Raw genomic sequence first — 19,226 nt, forward strand, 5'->3', positions numbered from 1 at the left:
TCAATGTCGCCAAAATCAAAACCACATGTTCAATGTCAAATTAGTCAGAATGTCAAAACAAAACCAAAACTTCAAACTTGCGCAGCCCGTTCTCGGTCAAAAAAAAATCGGGCAAGGCGAGCGACGAGCGATCCCTGTGTGATCCATCGACAGATTCTCGATCGCGTTTCGCCAGGTGAAATCTTACCGAGTCGTCGTAAAACATTTAACGAACGTTGAAATCGGTTTTCATGTCGAAAGTGATTAAATCCGCGATGTTTGCGCGTGAATTGACGCTGCATTAGTGACCACTGGGGCACCTGAGGGGCTTGAAAAAGAACAGCTGCACTTACCTATATATACCAACACCGTTGCCATAATTTTAATAGTCCCCTTTTATTTTGCAATGTTTTGGTGGGATTGTCATTACGCTCAAAATTTTCGTTCAGTTCGTCGTCGTTTTCAGTGAGTAGTGCCCCAATATTTACGGGAAAATTGGAATTTCAACGCTGTGCTTTTCGGGATAAGATACTGTCGGCAACGTCGCCTCTCCCCTAGGAGCCAATAATATAGAGGGAATACGGGAACTAGGATTTGGTCGTAAATGAGACGTGGACGGATCAGTAAATTAACCATTTTTTACCAGAATAGTGAGTATCACAATATCACAACATTTGCAATCCCCCCAAATACCCAACGCCCAATCAATTTTAAAAAATCTATGGACAGTATTCATCCCTCTTATCAATATCCCCCTCAAGGGCAAAAATGCAAGGACAAACTGACAGGAATGTCTGGTGCTCCCCTGGTGCTGGTTCAATCAGTTGGGCCCAATGATATTTCTAATAACTTTTAATGAATGAATTGCCCAACAACGCTGGCAAGATAAGTGATATTGTGATATTAGCCAGATTAGAAAGTAATAAGGTGTTGGGTAAATATTTGTGGCTTTTATTTTTTAATGTGTGATTCACTCTATGTTTGTTATGCTGATTATGAGGAAGGGTATTTCTTCAACTCAAAACAAAATAATAAAAATAAATACTGAGAATAACACTTTCTCAGACACTTCCATACTTACTCTTAAGGGAGTTTTTATGTTATCTATAAGGTTGTTTAGGTACCAAAAGAAAAGAGGACATAGATAAGTAGATATAAATAATCATCTATGAATAAATCATTTATTATTTATAAGTGCAATTCCAGGTGAAAAGTTCTTTCTCTGTATACATTTTTCTCAGTAGTTTTACTTATTGTGTAAAGGGTGTATCAAAAATTCTGGGTTGAAAATGCTTTGAAACAATCTTTGTTTACTTGCTGCATGCATATCTTAGATAAGTTCAACCTGAGGTTTGACCTTAAATAATTTAACTTGGACTGGCACATTTCACCTGTAAATATGTTAAACTAGCAAGTATAAGGCATATTTACAAATCTTTCCACAGTATTCTTAACTAGGAATTTTCTGATCCACCTGTTAGAACAAGTGTTGGAATGTCTCATTCTCAGTGAACACAAGGTGATTCAGGTTTTACTTGACAAAATTTAATAGGTGATAAAACTCTAAAAAATGAATAGAAAACTTCATATAAACTTGTATTTTTTAAAGCTTCATTATCAAAATACAACTCTCAACTTTTGCTTCATTTGTTGTTAAATTTGCTATGGTTTGTGAGATACTTCACTGAAATTTTTAGCATTTGGATAGCTTTTCCATCTAAGCCATTAGGCTTTTCTAATCATCAGAAAAATCTACATGATAATATTCTTTTGGTTGCCCATTCTTTTTTCATGGTAGGCTACTGACGGTACTACTGGTCTTTTTTAGGAGATTTGAATTTTTTCTTCTTGTATCTTTTCATATTTGCAACCATTTTGGTAACCATATCTGCAACTAGTTGTGATTAAGGTGGGTTTCAAAATAGCGCAAGATGTAATTAAATCTGTTTATCCGCTTTGAAATTACGAGATTTTAAAACTGGCCGAAAAAATATCTTGCCTGATTGGGAATGAGGAGCAACTTATTTCCTATTTCTAATTAGGCACTTAATCATAGAAGTCATGGAAATTTGACTTAAACATTTTTTATCTTGTTGTAGCCCCTCCTTGCTGTCTTTCCCACAGGTGTGCACAAGGTTCTAAGGATGAACTCTGGATTGAAATCACTAGTGAATTTTAGGATATTTTTTGAATACAGATATACTTATGAAAAATATACAGAGTGAATCAGTTTATATCAGTAGGATTTTGACGTTGGCATTGACAGTTGATGGAGACTCTTATACGTCAAGTATGAAATATAAACCTAAGTCAGAAATCTCTTAGATTTGGAGATACCTACATAGAGTCAAAGTTTAATATTTTTTACAGGATTTCTTTTTAATTTTATTACTGCTAACAGGCAGCCACCACAAGTAAGATAGAGACAAAAAGGGTTTATCCTGGGTGCTGGACCAGTAATGTATTGCTTTTTACCCATGTATCTAGTATATTTGTTTATGTTAATGTTTGCGTGTTTGTAAGAAAATTGTGGAATCTTCTAGCCACAGGATTTTTAGGTATATAAGAAGATGGCTGTTAAAATTGGGTTAGTCTAAGACTAGTGCAGCCATAATTGCCAAGCAATTGTAATAAGCAGTGTCACAGTGTTTACTAATAAAATAAGAATTTACTAGTTACTTTGCGAATTGTATAATAGTTATGTTTTCTGTGGAGTTAATAAATAATGTTTACATTGGAAGAAAGTATACTTGAGTCATTCCTTCCCTCGAAGTCGAATATTTTCCCGACATCTTATATATTGTTTGAGATAATTCCCTGAAAGTATTTTATTCAGATTTTATGTAAAAAAGTGCGCAATTGAAATTAAAAAAGGGGGGAGACTTTTCAAGGCTCGAGTTTGCAGGAACAGGAAAAAAGTTAATTAGAAAATTAGAAAAAAATTACAGGAAAAAGGTTAAAACCGTTTTATTCCCACCTTTTAAGCCTTAAGTCCATAGCCGCTGTTTTTATGAAGCCAGTGTTTTAATTCAAACGACAGAAATAGAAAAGTGAAACACTCTTTGAATAACCACTACATCATTCGCTCTATCCGTACATAGCAACAGTCATAAAAGTTTGATTTTCTTTTAGCTGGAAATAGTCGGAGCTGTGATGCCCAAATGACGCCAGGAAGAGGCGCTCCGTGATCCACCAGTAGAGGCTCCTTCCTACGTTACATTAAGAGCGGACACGGGGCTAAGTCACGATGGCGGATCTAGAGGCCGTACTGGCCGACGTCAGTTATTTGATGGCCATGGAGAAGAGCAAGTGCACTCCGGCGGCAAGGGCCAGCAAGAAGATCATTTTACCAGATCCAAGGTGAGTGGAGAAGAACACCTAATTCGATAAAAACATGAAAAACTAAATTTTTTTTATAAAAGAAATTGGACATGAGCGATAAATCTGAGCCTCGACCTGAATAATAGCCTTTTTTTGTATAGGTAATTATTTTCATGTCTCAAACAGAAAAGTGTCTCTATATGATGCGATTGAGCACTACCGGGCGATTGGAGCGAGCCTCTCGGTCTGAGAGCTGGTTATTTCTGGACGATGACTAACTGGTTATGTGCTCTGAAAGTTGGGGCATTGTTATTATAGTATATTAGTAAAAAAGTGCCTATTCAACAACCAAGACGAGTAGGTACCTATCCAGCAGTCAACGTCCCAACTTTAATTAGAAACCGCTGTAAATCACTGTTTCAAAGCTAACTTCCAATAAAGTAATACGCAACTGAGTACACACAGCTCGAAATCTACAAAGTTGTGTTGAGGTTGAATTCGTGAAACAACTTGCAAACTGACACGGTCGTTTCGATTAAAAACCGAATTTAAACATGCTTTTAATCTAGTATAAGTTCCCACTGTTTACGTTCTCGGTATAAACAGGCATTTATTTCGGGGTTTTAATAAGACTAATTATTATTTTTACTCTTTATAATCGGTCAGCCTTTTTTTCGTCGGACGTTATTTTCGGCATCTTTCATTTATTATTTCTCGGAAATATTTCTGACAAGAATTCGCGTTTATGCTGCCGAAATTAGGCGATAGAGGAAACTTTATACACACTGTATCCCCTGACAGTTTTCTTTTTGAGAGAATTTCTAATGAGCGTGAAAATAAGCATGAAGTTATTATTACGCCATGTGCGTGTTGTTGGGTTAACCGAGGATTTGGTATTTTTGTGAACTAATTAAAGGTGAAACTCCGCTGTTTATAAGTTCCTGTTGAGGCCAATGTCACTGCCAGTGCCTTATATTGTTAGTTCCATTGACAATGTCATTAGGGTTATTCGAGAGAGAAGATTGGTTCAGTGCCAGGTAGTACCGCCACTCTGTTCATGGTTATTTTTACATTGCAGGGTCTATCCTTTGACAGTTGCTGGTAAATATCATGCATTTTTCGCTCGATTAGTCCTATTGCTACCAGCGACTTTATGAAACATTAGGCCTTTTCGAGAACAACGATCTAGATCCGAGTGATTTCAATCAGCTGGTTTTTAACCTGTAATCTCTAATCAGACCGATTGGTTAAAAATTAGCTAATATGGATCAATGCGTTATATATTTTTATTTTCGAAAACCCTTAGGAGGTTATAAAATGAAAATTTTAACAATATCCAATTTAATTCATGGAGTTGTTCGATCCTGTTAATTATTGTGACAACACAAGAAGTCTTCCATTTCGCATCTAAAAGTTCAAAAATTTAAAACTCAGGCTCCACATTTGCGCGCCACTTCGTAGGTAGAAGGGTAATCGAGTCTATGTATCAAACTTGACAAAAATATATAGTAACGTCCACTTTAAGCGTCTTCCTGGTTGTCTATCAACGTCCTCACGAAGCCTTATGTGGTTTTGCCACATATGAATGCAGAAGAAATTTACAAATATCTTATTCGAATTATTGAGGAATTTTTACAAAGCCATTAAAATAAATTGCTTTAAAAGCGATATATGTACAGTTTATCTCTTCTGCTTATATTCACATAGAAGGGATGCAGCATACTTGTAGCGGTTTCAGAACAATAAACCCTTATCTACATGGTATTTGAATGGTGAAAGAATGTTTATTAAGCACCGCATTTATTTCTCCTTTATTGCCTTATCTTGACCATTTAGTAACATAATTCCTAATGTTTTCCAAGTAAAGTTTTTATGGGCACTTTTATGTTAACGCCGATTTGGGGGCTATTTTAATCAAATTAATGCGCGATTTCTTTGATTCTCCTCTCTCGCTCTAATACTTAAGATTTTTACAATAAGTCGATTTTTATATAAAATTTAAAGCATGGAGAAAATTCCCCTATTTTATGGCTATATGTTATCTAAATATTTATTCAACCTCATTTCTCGGTGCTTTATTATATATTTATATAAAAGTATTCTCCGCTTGAAAAAATGTTTATACATTCATTTGCTTATCGAAAGATTCTTATGGAACAGAACTTTCAGAAATTAATATTATAACTAATGAATTAAGCTAATCAGTGAGTGGTATCTTAAAGCCTATTTGTTTTGAATAAATGTCGAACTCGTGTTTCACCTTAAAGGAGTCTCGTAAATTTTCCTCTCACCTCGTCATTAAATTATTATTTACCCCGAGGGTGCGTATCTACAGAATTTTTTTTTTTTTTCAGTGTCCGCAGTGTGATGCACAAATATTTAGAGAAGAAAAACGAAGTGTCTTTTGACAAGATCTTCCATCAAACTTTAGGTAAGTGCAAGGTTTATTCCTCTTGGTTCCCATTTAAAAGGGCTATTTTTGACATTAACTAAGGTTAATTCGAAAATTCTCTTAACTATTTCTTGCTTCATAAATAGACTAGAAAATTGAGTCTACATTAACTTCGAAATCTGCAGTCTGACAGTGTGACAGTTTAGCCTAATCAAATTTTGTGGCATTTTTGACAGATTTCAAATAACATCAACTTATCAAATAAATATTGAGTTTTCCCTTGAAAAGTTAAAACAGGAGACCTAAACCATTGCCATCCATTTGCCGAGTTCGTGTTTCGCTCCTAACTGAGTGCACGGATGCGCCGTTATACTTAAATATTTTTGGTGTTGGCCAAGAGGTTATAAGCGTGCGTCGTGACACCTGTCCGCACACTTTCGTACTAATCGGAAAGGTCTTGACTCGCATGTTGTTTTGATCTTATTGGTGAAAGGTTAATAAAAAAAAAATGGTGTCTATCTTTGTACCTTATCAGTCACTACAAAATTTCCTTTTGGACGAGTTCTCAGTACGTACATTCCTCTTGTGGTAATGTGTTAATGTGTGGCTAACATTGTCAACGGTGCGTTTAAAACAGGTTAATTAAGACTGTATCAAGTGTGAATTGTTCCAGAGAAGACTAATTAATTACACTCCAGTTACGCCCCGGAATGAACTAGCCTTGGAGTTTCGTTTCTATGCACATCAAGGAAAATATGTATATGTAACAACTTGACAACAACAAAGATGGGCGTGTTCCAATTACAGTCCCGCCAGTATAATTTCCCTATATGAGCAGCCTCAGTCGGCCTAGTATACTAAACTGCCGTCATATCATTTAGTATGGAAATACAAAATGCACAATGCGTCCTCGTAAGACTCGTCGAGTGAATATCCATGTTCGCGTATTATCTCCGTTCTTGTGTGCAGTGTGGCTTTTGTTAATGATAATATACGGTAGCTCCCAACTATAAAGTCTTATATAAACGGGAGGGGACTTCCTGTTGCACAACTAGAGGAGAGAGATACAGTGCTCGATAATACAAAATGGATGCGTCTGCTTTAATAGGGATTTATTCCCTTTGGAATTTGTTTTATGGGGGCTAAAACACTAACGGAGTATTGAAAATAAGATGTTTGTCTTTCTAAATTTGTTTCTAATGGTATTTCAAATAAAACTTAAATTGAGATTGAGTGTATAAAAATAGCCTGGGTTTCTTTCTGAGGGGGCTTTAATCCGGGGGAAAGATGAAAAAGGGCAGATTATACAAATCTCATCAATATCGAGGAATGTTTGACATAAATAAAACCGGGAGGGCAAAAATAACAACTGGGATGCGCCAGAAGAGCGTCCTATTCCGACTGGATCAGATCAATATCCCGATTTAGCTGTATTAAAATACCGGTCTTATTGCTCTCAAAAGCCTCTCGAAACTGCTTTGGATTCAATTATATTAAAGCAATATACAACTACTTCGTTAGGCAGAGGCCACGTCTGACCAACAAATATTAGCGTTATCAAAAGCGGTATATGTTGTATACTGTGAGTTTTATACAGTAAGTGATTTTATCGAAAATGGTTGATTATAAGAAGGAAAATTATTAACATTAAAAAAAGAAATCATGAACTATCCCAAATATCTATAGCAGCTTTCAAAAATAGTATATTTGGTGTATAATAACTAATAGTTTAATTATCTAGAACTTCATGATTTAATTGGCTTTGTAATTTTTATAGGTTTTGAAATCCTAATGCATGGAAGGCTAATTTGGGATATGCCATTTATTAATTATAGACTTCTCCGTAAAATCTTCCATTAAACAAACAATTTGTTGACAACAGGTCACCGTAATCTATTGCAGAAAGATTCGTTTTTTTTTTGTTTAAATTTTACTTATTTTATTGTATATTTAAAATTCCTCTTAGAATCAATAAATGAGATTATATCGCGGGCTCTTTATTTAGAAGAAAAACAAAACTTTGGTGGCAATGACTTTTTGACATACCCTGTATAAATGAGACCTATCCGAGTACGCGATCCATTCTTCAAAATGGCGTATTTTGAAGGACCCTTAATAGCAATGTATTAGGAAGATCATCCAGTTTTTCCGCCGATCGATAACTTTGGGCCCATTGAACGGGCATAATACAAATAAAACGGACACCCTGTACAATGTTTTTAGACGCATGAAAATTTATTTTCTACGAGAAATAGTTTACGTTTGAAATTTTTATCGTTTACGCAGAGATAATGAATATGACGTAAGTGTTAAAATTACAAAATCGAAATTGGCAATTCTGTATGTGCTTTGCGGTCATTCCACCGGTTGCAATTGATTATTGCAGTCAGAAAATGAAATTGAGCATAATTGAAGAAATGAATCAAAGATTGACATTTGGCTTTGAAATGGGACTCAACATATGGAAATGACACACATATGACCGCAAAGTAATTTGTTTGCAAAATTTCTCTTTTGTAATTTTATTACTTACTTCATATTCACTGTACCTACTCCTGCGTAAACACTAAAAATTTGCTAAGCTGCGAGCTCTCAACGAACCACCACGGGCTTAAGAATTTCAAAAATCCTGCTAATACTTTCAAAGCACATCTGCAAATGATGCAGATACACATAGAAGTTTCGGCGAGTATACCTATCTACCTACTCGTATATTTTCGAGGTTTGACGTAATTGCGGTTTCGTTTACAATGGCCCCATAAAAGATGATTGTGTTGTTAGACAAGAGAAAATGCCCGGAGTATCAATTTATTAATAACGTTTTAATTAAAATCGCCAACCTTTCATAAAAAAATAGAGAACAATGCTTTTGACGTCATTGTATCGTCATCGATGGTGTTTAATTCTATCCGACCAAGGCCGCGAAATATGAAACGTGGGGCCGGTCAGGCTATCAGACTGAGTCGAGTCATCACAATATGCTAATGCTGAACGTAAATACAGGTAATTCGATGCGTTTTAATGGCATTTGTTACAATGCCGTAAATTTATGTAGTTCAGATAGTTGCCAGTGGGTAATCGACATTCTATTTCAACTACGAGCTGCCACAATCATTTCGCTTCCGTTGTTTCGAGCACTTTTTAAGGCAGCCAATTTGTAATGTTGTGTTCTAAATAATCCGGATAGCCGTTGCCGTTGCCGTAATGGGCAAATTTTATTAGCCAAACATAACACCGTTCATGTCTCTGGTCGGGGCATGGATTCAATTAGTCCAGCTCGTAAAGATCCGTTATTGCCCGTAAAGTACACTTTAAGTTTGCGGGTAATACCTAACATAAACCCAGATATTGCCAGTGATGATGCCCAGTTTTTGATTAAGGCGAACGCTGTAATTTTGGAAATTTTGTGGTAATTTTGCAGTAACGTGGATCGAGAAAGGCGATACATTTCTGTCAGGGTTGAAACACGTACATATTTGAAAATAATAATGAAACGCAGATTTGAGACGCTACATGTCATGATGGGGTAGTTTTACACGGGGTGTCCTGAAAAAGTGGGTCAATTCGCTACCCATAACAAATATATAAAAAACCTAAGGGTAACAAAATGGATTCCTCTTTCTCAATGCTTTAAGATATGCCCTATTTTTATCGGAATTTATTATCTATCTGGAAATGAAACTGGGAACATCCGAAGCATATGTGCTTTTTACGGTAAAATTATGTGCATTTCTAGATACTTTTCCAAATAACTGGAGAACTGTAACGGATACGGATAAAACAAACGACAAAAAATTGCTCAGAAGAATTAAATATTGCCCAATAAATATCCGTTGACCTATCATGAAAGAACTTTGTGTCTAAAAAAATAATCGCCCTAGATCTAAAAAAATTGTAGCAAAAATACTCCTGGTTCTGATCATCCTTCAGCATCTACATCTATTCCTACTGATAATTTCTGGCCAGATTGAGGAACACCGCCATACTTTTGAGGCGGAATTTAATTAATTAACAAAACAATCGACTGATTGAACGATTGATGTAACATTGAGAAACGATTGAACTCTGTTTTTAGATGTACTTCGTTTTTCAATAATAAACAGCTATCTCGAAAAAGACCGACAAATGATACTGGTAATGTTAAATCCGGACTAGAAAAAAACCAGATCGTGAAGGTTTTTGAATGTTCTAGTGAATAATGTCATAATCGAAAGTAAATTCCGGTTCTGCATTTATTAAATTTCAGTGTAATTCGAGATGATCTTAAATGAGACTAATATCATTCTAATCAGAAAGTGCTACTTTTAAATCTTGTTAAATTAGAATTTAAGTTTAATCTAAATTGAACGTCTTTAATTTCTATGAGGGTGTGACTAAATTCCTCGTTAAATTGTTTTTTTTTTTTTAATGATGATAATGGTGGTGATGGTTTTGGTTGTGATTAGTAATGATTTAAAGACTTAAAAAGATTGAAAAGAAGATTTAGAATTAGTATCAGCAAGACTGGGCAGAAGTTCCATTATAGTTTGCTAATAATGGTTTGTTTTCAGGTTATCTGCTATTTAAGGAATTCTGTGAAAGCATGGAACCTCCCTCGCCCCAAATTACTTTTTATGAACAGGTAAGACGCTCAAAGTTTTGAAAAATAGTTCAGTGTATTTTTTTTTTGGCTTCGACAATGTATTTTTACAAGATCCAGGAAACATCGATTAGTATAATATATTTTATTCAAGGTTATTACGTTTCTACCTCTATCCAACTTTGCGTAATCATAAAACAACCTCGTCCTTGGATACATGTCCGTAAATAACAACTGTTCCTTCGTATTATATCTGAAAGTAAAATTGGAAGTGCTGTGCTAGGCCCCAATTGGACGAAGGTAATGAAAAAAAATTGGTCTGAAAGAGACGGGGATCGAGACATCTCCAGAACGAAATAACCCGAATAAATTGGACAGTTTCGTGGACCTTTTCTCTGTTTATTAGGGGACGTTTGCCATAGTTTAAAAGCGAAAAAAGTTCGCTTCATAAGTCATGTGGGACTGATGTGGGGCTCAATTTTCACCAGCGCGTTGGCCAGATTCTTATTCCACATTTCAATACATCATTAAAGAAACGGGTTTATTAATTCATGAAATGCGTATTCTAAACGGCAATGCCTGCGTCAATCGGTGGAATTTGAACACGTTTATGCACATTCAGTCGATACCAAAGAAGTATGGTTTTTTCTAAATATTGCTGCTACACTATAATTAGCCTGCCCAGTAATCACATTTAAATTAGCGTATGATTTAATCCAGTTAAACAGTCGAAAACTACTTCCTCAATGTTAACTGTAGTTGTGTGGTCGTGGGTCAATTCCGCAAACTTCTCTCGCTGAATGTCCAAGAAATGGTTTATCTCCAAGAGTTTGTATCTGTTTCTTTTTATCTTGTGTGCTTCTAACTCATCGGACAAATTATCCAGCCAACCTTGAGCTTTAGCGACCTGAAAGAAGTTTTGAAGAGCAAGTTTTGGCTTTGTTTAACGGTTACCAATTGATCTTCTCTACCATCTATGATGTGTATGTGTACATCGTGAGAAGCTGATATTGCGTTGATCAAAGTATTTCTGAAATCAATTTTAGATTTATTTTTGTTTTGAACTTTTGAGTGCGACTTCACTTGTCAAAAATTATATCTAACAGACATTCCGCCACTTCTTCATCTGGATTGACATTTAAAGCGGTCATAAACCTGAGAGCAATATCGTTGAGGTTTTCTGAATAAGTGACCTCAGCTGCACGGATATTGGTGAATACTCCTTGAGCTTCCTCTGAAATTTTCTATTAATAATGTTAAGTCATTTTTTTACTCTTTCACTCACCAATAAAATCATTTATCATCTCCCGTAATACCTGTCTAAAAATTTGATTCACCTCATCTACTTGCTCAAACAATGTGACTTCCAGCCTGAAATTGCCAGTTCAATAAGATTAAGTCTCTAAGCTCCTTACTTTCATCACCTCATCAAATTTTTCCACGTGAAATGAACCAACTCATCAAATATCTTTCGATGCTTTTCAATATTGCACTCAAGTATTTCTTCTGTAATTGTATCATGTTTCAGCTGAAGTTTCCAATCTTTTATGTCTGAGAATATCTGGTCTCTTTTCTCTGGAAAGCAAAGATGGATTAGGTATTAAAGTCAAGTTAACTGGCTTGAAAGACAAGTCTAGCCGTGAATTTTCATAGTTTAAGGACTTTGAATGATGATGATTTGAACCTAAAAACGACTCCATGAATCCAATACTTTCAGTTTGATTATCATTCTTGGCTTTCTGTATACACTTCTCAAACTTCTTCACTTCGGTTTTTCTTGTACTATAGTGCTTCTCTCCCACTGCGAATATTTGTTGGCAGAAGCCGATGAATTGGGTTTTGTACTCGTCGTAGAGTTCGTCGACCTCATCTCCTATTTCCAATAAAGCTTTGCCTGCAGAAAAATAATATTTCGCACGTGCATTCAAAAGAAACGTAACCACCTTCTTCATCATTCTGATACATAGCCTCAAAAAGCTTCCCAGTGTTCAGATACTCAACAAACATTTTGGAATGCAATTCCGCATCCTTTAGTTGCCGTTCTACTGCATCTCGTTGTTCCCTTTCCATGCTTTCCACGTTTTCCAGTTTCTTCAGGGATTCCTGGAATTCCTTACCGCCCTCAGCTTTCTCTTTCACGGTTATTCTGAAAAATCCTGGCTCTTAGTTGATTTTTAAGCATGGAAGTGTAAAAATGTGGTTTGTTGAGAAGGGTTTGAGTTTGTGTGGGGGGGTATTGATATTTTTTGGTTCAGTGTCCTTAATACTTTCCCAACGTGTTGTTTTTTCCAGTTTTCGGTAACCTACCTTTTGTACTCATAGTAAACTAAAGTTGGAAGGAAAGCTGCTACATAGAGTCGAAAATCTACGTTCTCAGCACAAGGATTTCCAGCCATGTTTAGTGACGTGAGAACTTTGAATCTTCGGAAGTAGCTGACGCATGTTTTGTCGTTTATGCGATTTTTGCCTTTAAGTGCATTAATAACGTATTTATTTAATCAAAACTCTCGAGGTTTACCAATGCTAAATACAGTCATTTTTGTTTGATTATCCATATTTTCAACAGTTTCAATGTTGTTCTCATAAAATGTGACTTTTTCTAAATTGACTAGACACTGTAAGTTTTCAATTTTCTGTATTCTGTTGAACGACAAATCCAGTTCTCTGAAACATTTCCATCATTTTAGCATCAGCAAACAACGTGAATAAAAGTACCTTAAATGTATAAGTGTTTCCAAGTTCTCAATTTTTTCAATAAAGTTGTTGTTTAAGCTAAGTTTCACTAATGATTTGAGAACCCAAAGATGATCGATTCTTAAAATGTAGAGGTACTCAAAACGTATTTCTTCGACTTCTTCTAAGGGAATTCCTTCAAGGCTCAATAAACGGCCCATCTACAGATTTCTTTTAGTTTTGTACTTAATTCCTATTCTATTTGGAAGTTATACCTCTCCTTTGGGATATTGCAGTTCCACACATTTGGCAATAAGGTCATTGTCGATTACTCTGGGTTCTTGTTCTTTGCAAGAGTTTATCATTGTGGTTCAATGATAGTCTAAAATTGAAAAATGATTGCCAGTTTATTCGGCAACGAAAAAATGTTTCTAATTTTATGACATTTCGTGATTGTTGGTGTTCGTTAACATAAGACGTAAAACAAACTTTTCGATTTTTTTGTGAGCATTTGTATTACACAGCAAGTTAAAGCAAGACACGATACCGGCCAATACCCGTATAATATACACTATAAATTCTTCTATATAATCTTAACGATGGGTCTTACGGCTTATGTTAAAGCAACTGTAGTTCGTTTTATATTTTTGTGTTTAACAATTTTATAACAGGCGATTTGACAATTAATTACTTTCTCAGCGATGGCAAGATTTAAAAGATAAAAAAGGGTTTAACTATGGATTTATGATTGTTAAGCGTAAGCTGAAAAATGTGAATTAACACCTCCATTTGAAATGGTTTAATGAGATTAAAGAGGTTTAGAGTGAAATTTATGAAAGCAAGAAATTTAAGTTGTAAGAGATGAAAAAAATGATCAGGGAGGGCTTTTTTAACTTAAGATAATTATTGAAAGTGATAAAGGCAAACAATATGTAGCTATTTGTGCGTGCGATTTCAGTTTTTAAACCCGAATTTACGCTAATTTATAGTAGGGCATATGGTTTGTGTTAACCTAAGGTTTTAACAAGATTTAAGCTGGATTTAAATAGGCATTTTCGTTTGCTTGGAGTTGCAGTATTAAATCAGCCTATTCAAGCGAAAAACTGAATAAAAAAACCTAATGGGATGTTAACGTATTTTTAACTTTTTCCTTCCTTCCTTTCATCCCGATACACTTCTAAGATTTACAGAGAAATTTTTGTTCCTCAGTTTGCTGAAAGAATTACCTTCTCCAGAACCAACTTTTTACTTTCGCATCATTCAATTTCTCAGAATTCTTTCTTTTTTTTTGCCAGCTGAACTATAAGTGTTGTTGACTGAGAGTTTTTGAGATTGAGAGTATAATGATTTTCCAATTTACTATTGGAAAAGTTAGTTTTAAACGGATCTAAGTGCCGAAAGCCAGCAAAAAATTAGTGAGAATAGTTATTTCGGTAATCAGTTAGGAAATACACAATTTTGTAAATCGAGGCTCCGTAATGTGACACGAATAGAGCGACACGAGAATTTCCTAATGACAGAGCTCTACGGTGAAGAAATAGGAAAAAGGCATACTCGTTTACTGGAATAGATTCTGCTATATGTAGAACTGCAGCAACCAAAAATCTATTGTCGAAATTTAAAAAAAAAAAGATTTTTATTCAATTTTGACATTCTAGGAGAGTCAATTATTCAAAGGGTAATAACGCTTGAAAAATGTTTTATTCATTAGCGATGAAAAAAATTACTCAAGTTCCTCGTAGATAAACTCGAACTAAATAAGTTTCCTTTCCGATAGTGAACAAATAGGAAATGAGTTTTGGTCTCGATTTAGCATGCCAGAGGCGCACTTCAAAGGAAAACTCTTAATTACACCGCACATCATAAACCTGGAACGAAATGCTCAATATTCCACTCACCGTACAACCGAAATGTACAGAACACTTGTCAAATATTTGTGTTATTTTGTTAGGTTGTTCACAGGCGAACAAATAAACCTGATCGTTAAAGGTATCGATTAAATTTTTACATGACAGTTGTCCTGGAAACTTGTGGATATTTCGTGTACGGGGGCAGTTCGTTCACACCGGAAAAGTCAGTTTTGCTCGCCCGTCGTGATATCGGAAATGTAATTTTCTGTCTGTATGGTGAATAATCAGTCAGGAATAATTGTTATTTATTGCCTCGATTGCGTCAATGGAAGACCCGTCGGAGGTTTTGGTTTTATGTCGGTTTAGAAGACCGATTAAGCGTAGTATGGGGTTTTATGATTTGTCGGGTTTTGTAATTCGAAGTTTTCCGAAATTCGCATTTTCATAACGAAACGCAAAAATATTTGTTTGCTAGCCATTAATTCTGTAACGTTTACGCTGGAAAAAGTGCGTGACATGCAAATTTACTCAGCAAATTACATATTAAATTGGAAAGTTGAAAGAAGGCGCTGACGAATTGCTCTCGTAAATCAATGACGCTATTATTACTTTTATAAGCGAATAATTCGAATTCCCCGAACAAATCTCGAAAATTCAAAAATTGATGTTGCTCGATAGATCACAAGGTAGGGTAGGATGGTGAAATTGCGGAATCGTAAAAATCACTGCAGATAGGCATAGGAAATTCTCCATAGAAATATCTATTTTACAATTTAGTAATTTTTGCTTAAACCGTTTTTCGAATACTGAACGGCTAAAAATGAACTAAATACACTCTTTAAAAACACTAAATCCTATTTTTTCTCTTATTTCAGTGGTGTTACTATTTTTTTCAATCACGTCTTTTGTCAAGCCCGTAAGTATCTTCTTTATTTTCTCCCAAATAATATTTGCAAAATAAAAACTCGGCGGGCGAATCAACTTCCGGGGTTTTATTCGAGCCTAAAGAACTTTAAGGGCGTAAAACTTGGTCTGTCGCGATGAGATAAGACGAATCCTGAGCGACCTTGTTCAACGAGGAAACTTTTCAAAGTTTCAGACCCATTTTCTATATGCAAGCTAGAAGAAGTGTGCATTGTGTAGTAATAGGATTTGGCTTTTTTGACAGAACACCGGAGTCCTAGTATTAGATTTAAGCCGCATAAACTTTACTAATTAGTCTGAGCACACAGTGTTACTAATTTAATCTCGCAACTTTGCATCCCCGAGTTGTTTAATTTTTTAATGAAGTCGGAAAAGATTATCGGCAAAAAGTCCACTTTTCCGAGTTTAATTCTTGAAGGCTTTCCTGGGAAATAGGGGATATTCGTAGAAAATTGCCTGCAGCCGATTGGACGGTTAAGAGGCGCATTCAATATTGATGGCTTCTACATTACGGAGGTGGTTTTAGACCTTTAACACTCTATTTGCCTTGAGGCGCAAAAAGTTAATTAATCGGGGGTTGGGAAATGTTTTTTTTTTCAGAGATTGTGCTAAAGCATTCGCCCTTACATTTGATTTTTTCCAACTCAATTAGCGACAAATTTCCACATTTCCCAACATCTTCAACATTTCTTATTTCAGAAGATTGAAAACGTATTTTCAAGATGAAAACATTTTTAAAATTCGACTTATCAATAAAAGAGGTTTTCGAAAAGTTCTGAAAGGGTTTTGATTAAAGATTTTTGATAGAAAACCTTAAAAATTTGAATCGCAGAAAAGGCTCAGAATCCGTAGGTAGATACAAAATTATAAATTTAGTCCGAATTTTTGTGTTTTTAGAAAATTTTAGGACGGTTTATGTTCAGACAATAACTTTTCTTCTAATTCTTTCAAATTTCCAACGGAGGTGAGGTATCAAGTGGGGTTATACGTGACTGTTTTTTGCCGTTACTTTGATATCTATTTTCGTGATTTTAAGAGTGGTAATTCTGAGGCTAAAACCTGGATTTCATTAATACATCCTATTATATTGCCAATATTGTCTTAATATGACATATATTTTTAGTTTTCAAAGTCAGGTTTTCAATATACAGGATTCTAGTCATGTTTATGCATAGTATCTTAGATCTGCGACAACAAAATCCTATAAAACACATACGAGCGCGTATTCCCGTTGGGTTTTATGGGATTTGTCATTTTCTGTTGAGATTTTGAGCTTTTCCCGATGATATACGGTGAAACATAATATGTATGTTGGATTTTATAGTCGTGCGTGTGTGTTTGCTCATCGTCATGTAAATTTTCTTTGGAAATTCCAATAAATTATTATTAAGCAAAACTGAGGACTTTCCATAATTCAGTACTATTTTCAACTAATTGTAGTGAATGTTAATTAAAACGACACATAAATGTTTGCAGCAGCGGAGGCGTTAATTGGTTGGTTTCATTTATGGATTGCCTTGCGAATTTTGCTTGCATTACGTTGTTCCACATGTATGGGAAAAAGCGCCTATAAGGGGATACATCCTCTAAGTAAACGTGTCTTTAGGGGAAACTTCCCCTCGTTTCTCGAATTGAAAGCATTTTCGAGCTTCGCTTATCCCCCTGTTCTCTATTACTTCTACGTGGGCGCGCCCACCATTATCCATAAATAAAAAAATAAAAAGAGGGAAAAATAATTTCGAAGTCTGGCGCACTCTTCGTAAATATACACGTGATAATGAGATACCATTCTATGCTCCAATCAGTCCTGTTGCATCAAATGTACTTATGAAGCGTATAGTGGTGACATTAAGATGCGAGAGGGGTGTAGTTCCGAGTAGCCATAAAAAAGAGCCAAACGATGCCGAAATTTGAAACACATTCCAACGAATTTCCCAAACTAATCCTCCAATTTCAGGGAAGGCATTAGATCTCGGCTTTCGCCATCGATTTTCCAATTTTCCTAGGACGAGGGCTCAAATTTTACTAAGTGTGATGTCGCTTTCTTCGTAGTCCTATCGTTTTAAATTATGCACATTTTCTAAAAAATCGTAAATAATTAATTTGGTAAACCTGAAAGTAAACTCGAAAAGCGATATTATGAACTTAAGCCTGCGTAGGATCTTTTTTTAGGTTGTCATTTTGCGAATATAAATACGTCGAGGTGATAAGATACAGGTCGTTAAAGTATTGAAATACTGGGAAAAAAAACTAACGATGTTTTTTTTCAATTACTCTTTCTCCTTTAAATCTTTCAAACTTACAGGTGAGAGCAGAAACACCTTTTTAAGGATTTCCTAATTTAATAGGATTTCATCGAAGATACCCTCAATTTTTTTCCTTTTTGACGACGATTAACACGATTGCTGAATAACAATAATGCATTTACCCCTTTCAATCCGACATCGTAATTAAAGCAAAGTAGAGATTTTATACAGCATATTCTTCAGATAAATGAGATTATTTCAGATTAGATAGTGCTTTCGTTTAATTATCGAATCCACCTGTGTGATACTGATTGCGGTATCAAAGGTGTGGTAATAATGTGCGCACATTTGTTGATTTTTCCACACCATGATTTTATGCATTTCAACGTGCATCGCCCTCATTTTAATGTGAGCGTGAGGGTCATTTAACTCCCAGTCGATTAACAGTATGTAACAGACTTAAAGGTACCTTGAGGGGTCATCAAATTTAGTGTACAATCACCATTAAAACGTTATTCAAATGCGTCAAATATTAAGCAAATATTGAGCAACTAGTTCAAATGTCTGTTACATACGATAAGTGTCAGGCAAAAGGGAGAAATGTTGGTAATTGAAATGGGAGGCAAATACATCAAATGTTATTCAAATAGGGGCAAATGATGTAGTAAATGTGTCAAATATTGAATAAATGTTGCAAATGTGAGGAACAGTTACTGACTACTGTTAATCAAATATGAAGCAAGTGTTTCACGTGTCTGTTAAATATTATAATGTAATACATGAATGTGTGTAAGTAAGTGTAAATGTAAATGTAATACATGAATAATAAATGTATTAAATGTTGGTGTACACATACAGTGTGGCATATTTAATTGGAATAAATTCGATATTTCGTTTCGCGATGATTTTCTAAAGAAGCAAAAAAATATTGGTCTCTTTATTTTAAGTTTCACGTTTTCTTGTGGCATGAAATTGAATTTTACACCCTATTTAAGGGTAGAAACAATCCTCAACTGATTTTTCCAAATGTAAAGATGTGTATTGTGATAGATCATTAAAAAGAGCATAAAAACGGAATTAAATCAATTTTTGACAATTTTATTTACATTTTTGAAAAATGATAATTTTTGTATTTCGCGATTTCGGAAGTATTAACAATAATTGTTACTATTATTTAATTTTGTTTTTACATAGAAACTTTACCAAAATAGTAACAAAAAAAGATTTTATTGACAAGACTCTTAACTTATCTGCTTGTAGAT

General features: G+C 35.0%; 3 protein-coding genes across 3 annotated transcripts in view; 2 read left to right on the forward strand and 1 right to left on the reverse strand.

Moving 5' to 3' along the window:
* The window catches only part of levy, a 30,857-nt gene extending 13,533 nt beyond the window's left edge, over nucleotides 1-17,324 (forward strand). Inside the window, exon 3 of the transcript XR_010753142.1 lies at nucleotides 17,310-17,324. The gene's annotated coding sequence lies outside the window, so the exon portion shown is untranslated. The remainder of the gene's footprint in view (nucleotides 1-17,309) is intronic.
* Nucleotides 34-19,226, forward strand: part of LOC136419938 (G protein-coupled receptor kinase 1) — a 29,751-nt gene continuing 10,558 nt past the window's right edge. The window contains exons 1-4 of the mRNA XM_066406551.1: nucleotides 34-629; nucleotides 3,112-3,339; nucleotides 5,655-5,731; nucleotides 10,243-10,313. Coding sequence (XP_066262648.1) covers nucleotides 3,227-3,339; nucleotides 5,655-5,731; nucleotides 10,243-10,313 — 261 coding nt within the window. The 5' untranslated portion in view covers nucleotides 34-629; nucleotides 3,112-3,226. The remainder of the gene's footprint in view (nucleotides 630-3,111; nucleotides 3,340-5,654; nucleotides 5,732-10,242; nucleotides 10,314-19,226) is intronic.
* Nucleotides 10,216-13,309, reverse strand: LOC136412954 (dynein regulatory complex subunit 3-like). Its single transcript, XM_066396233.1, has 11 exons — nucleotides 13,220-13,309; nucleotides 12,987-13,165; nucleotides 12,790-12,935; nucleotides 12,579-12,738; nucleotides 12,215-12,417; nucleotides 11,956-12,165; nucleotides 11,696-11,846; nucleotides 11,557-11,642; nucleotides 11,355-11,505; nucleotides 11,226-11,301; nucleotides 10,216-11,178 (listed from the first exon to the last, which is right to left on the reverse strand). Exons 1-11 carry the CDS (start codon nucleotides 13,307-13,309, stop codon nucleotides 10,966-10,968), a joined length of 1,665 nt encoding a protein of 554 aa, XP_066252330.1. The 3' UTR covers nucleotides 10,216-10,965.

The sequence above is a fragment of the Euwallacea similis genome, chromosome 1, assembly GCF_039881205.1.
Source record: "Euwallacea similis isolate ESF13 chromosome 1, ESF131.1, whole genome shotgun sequence".
NCBI classification, from domain to species: Eukaryota; Metazoa; Arthropoda; class Insecta; order Coleoptera; family Curculionidae; genus Euwallacea; species Euwallacea similis.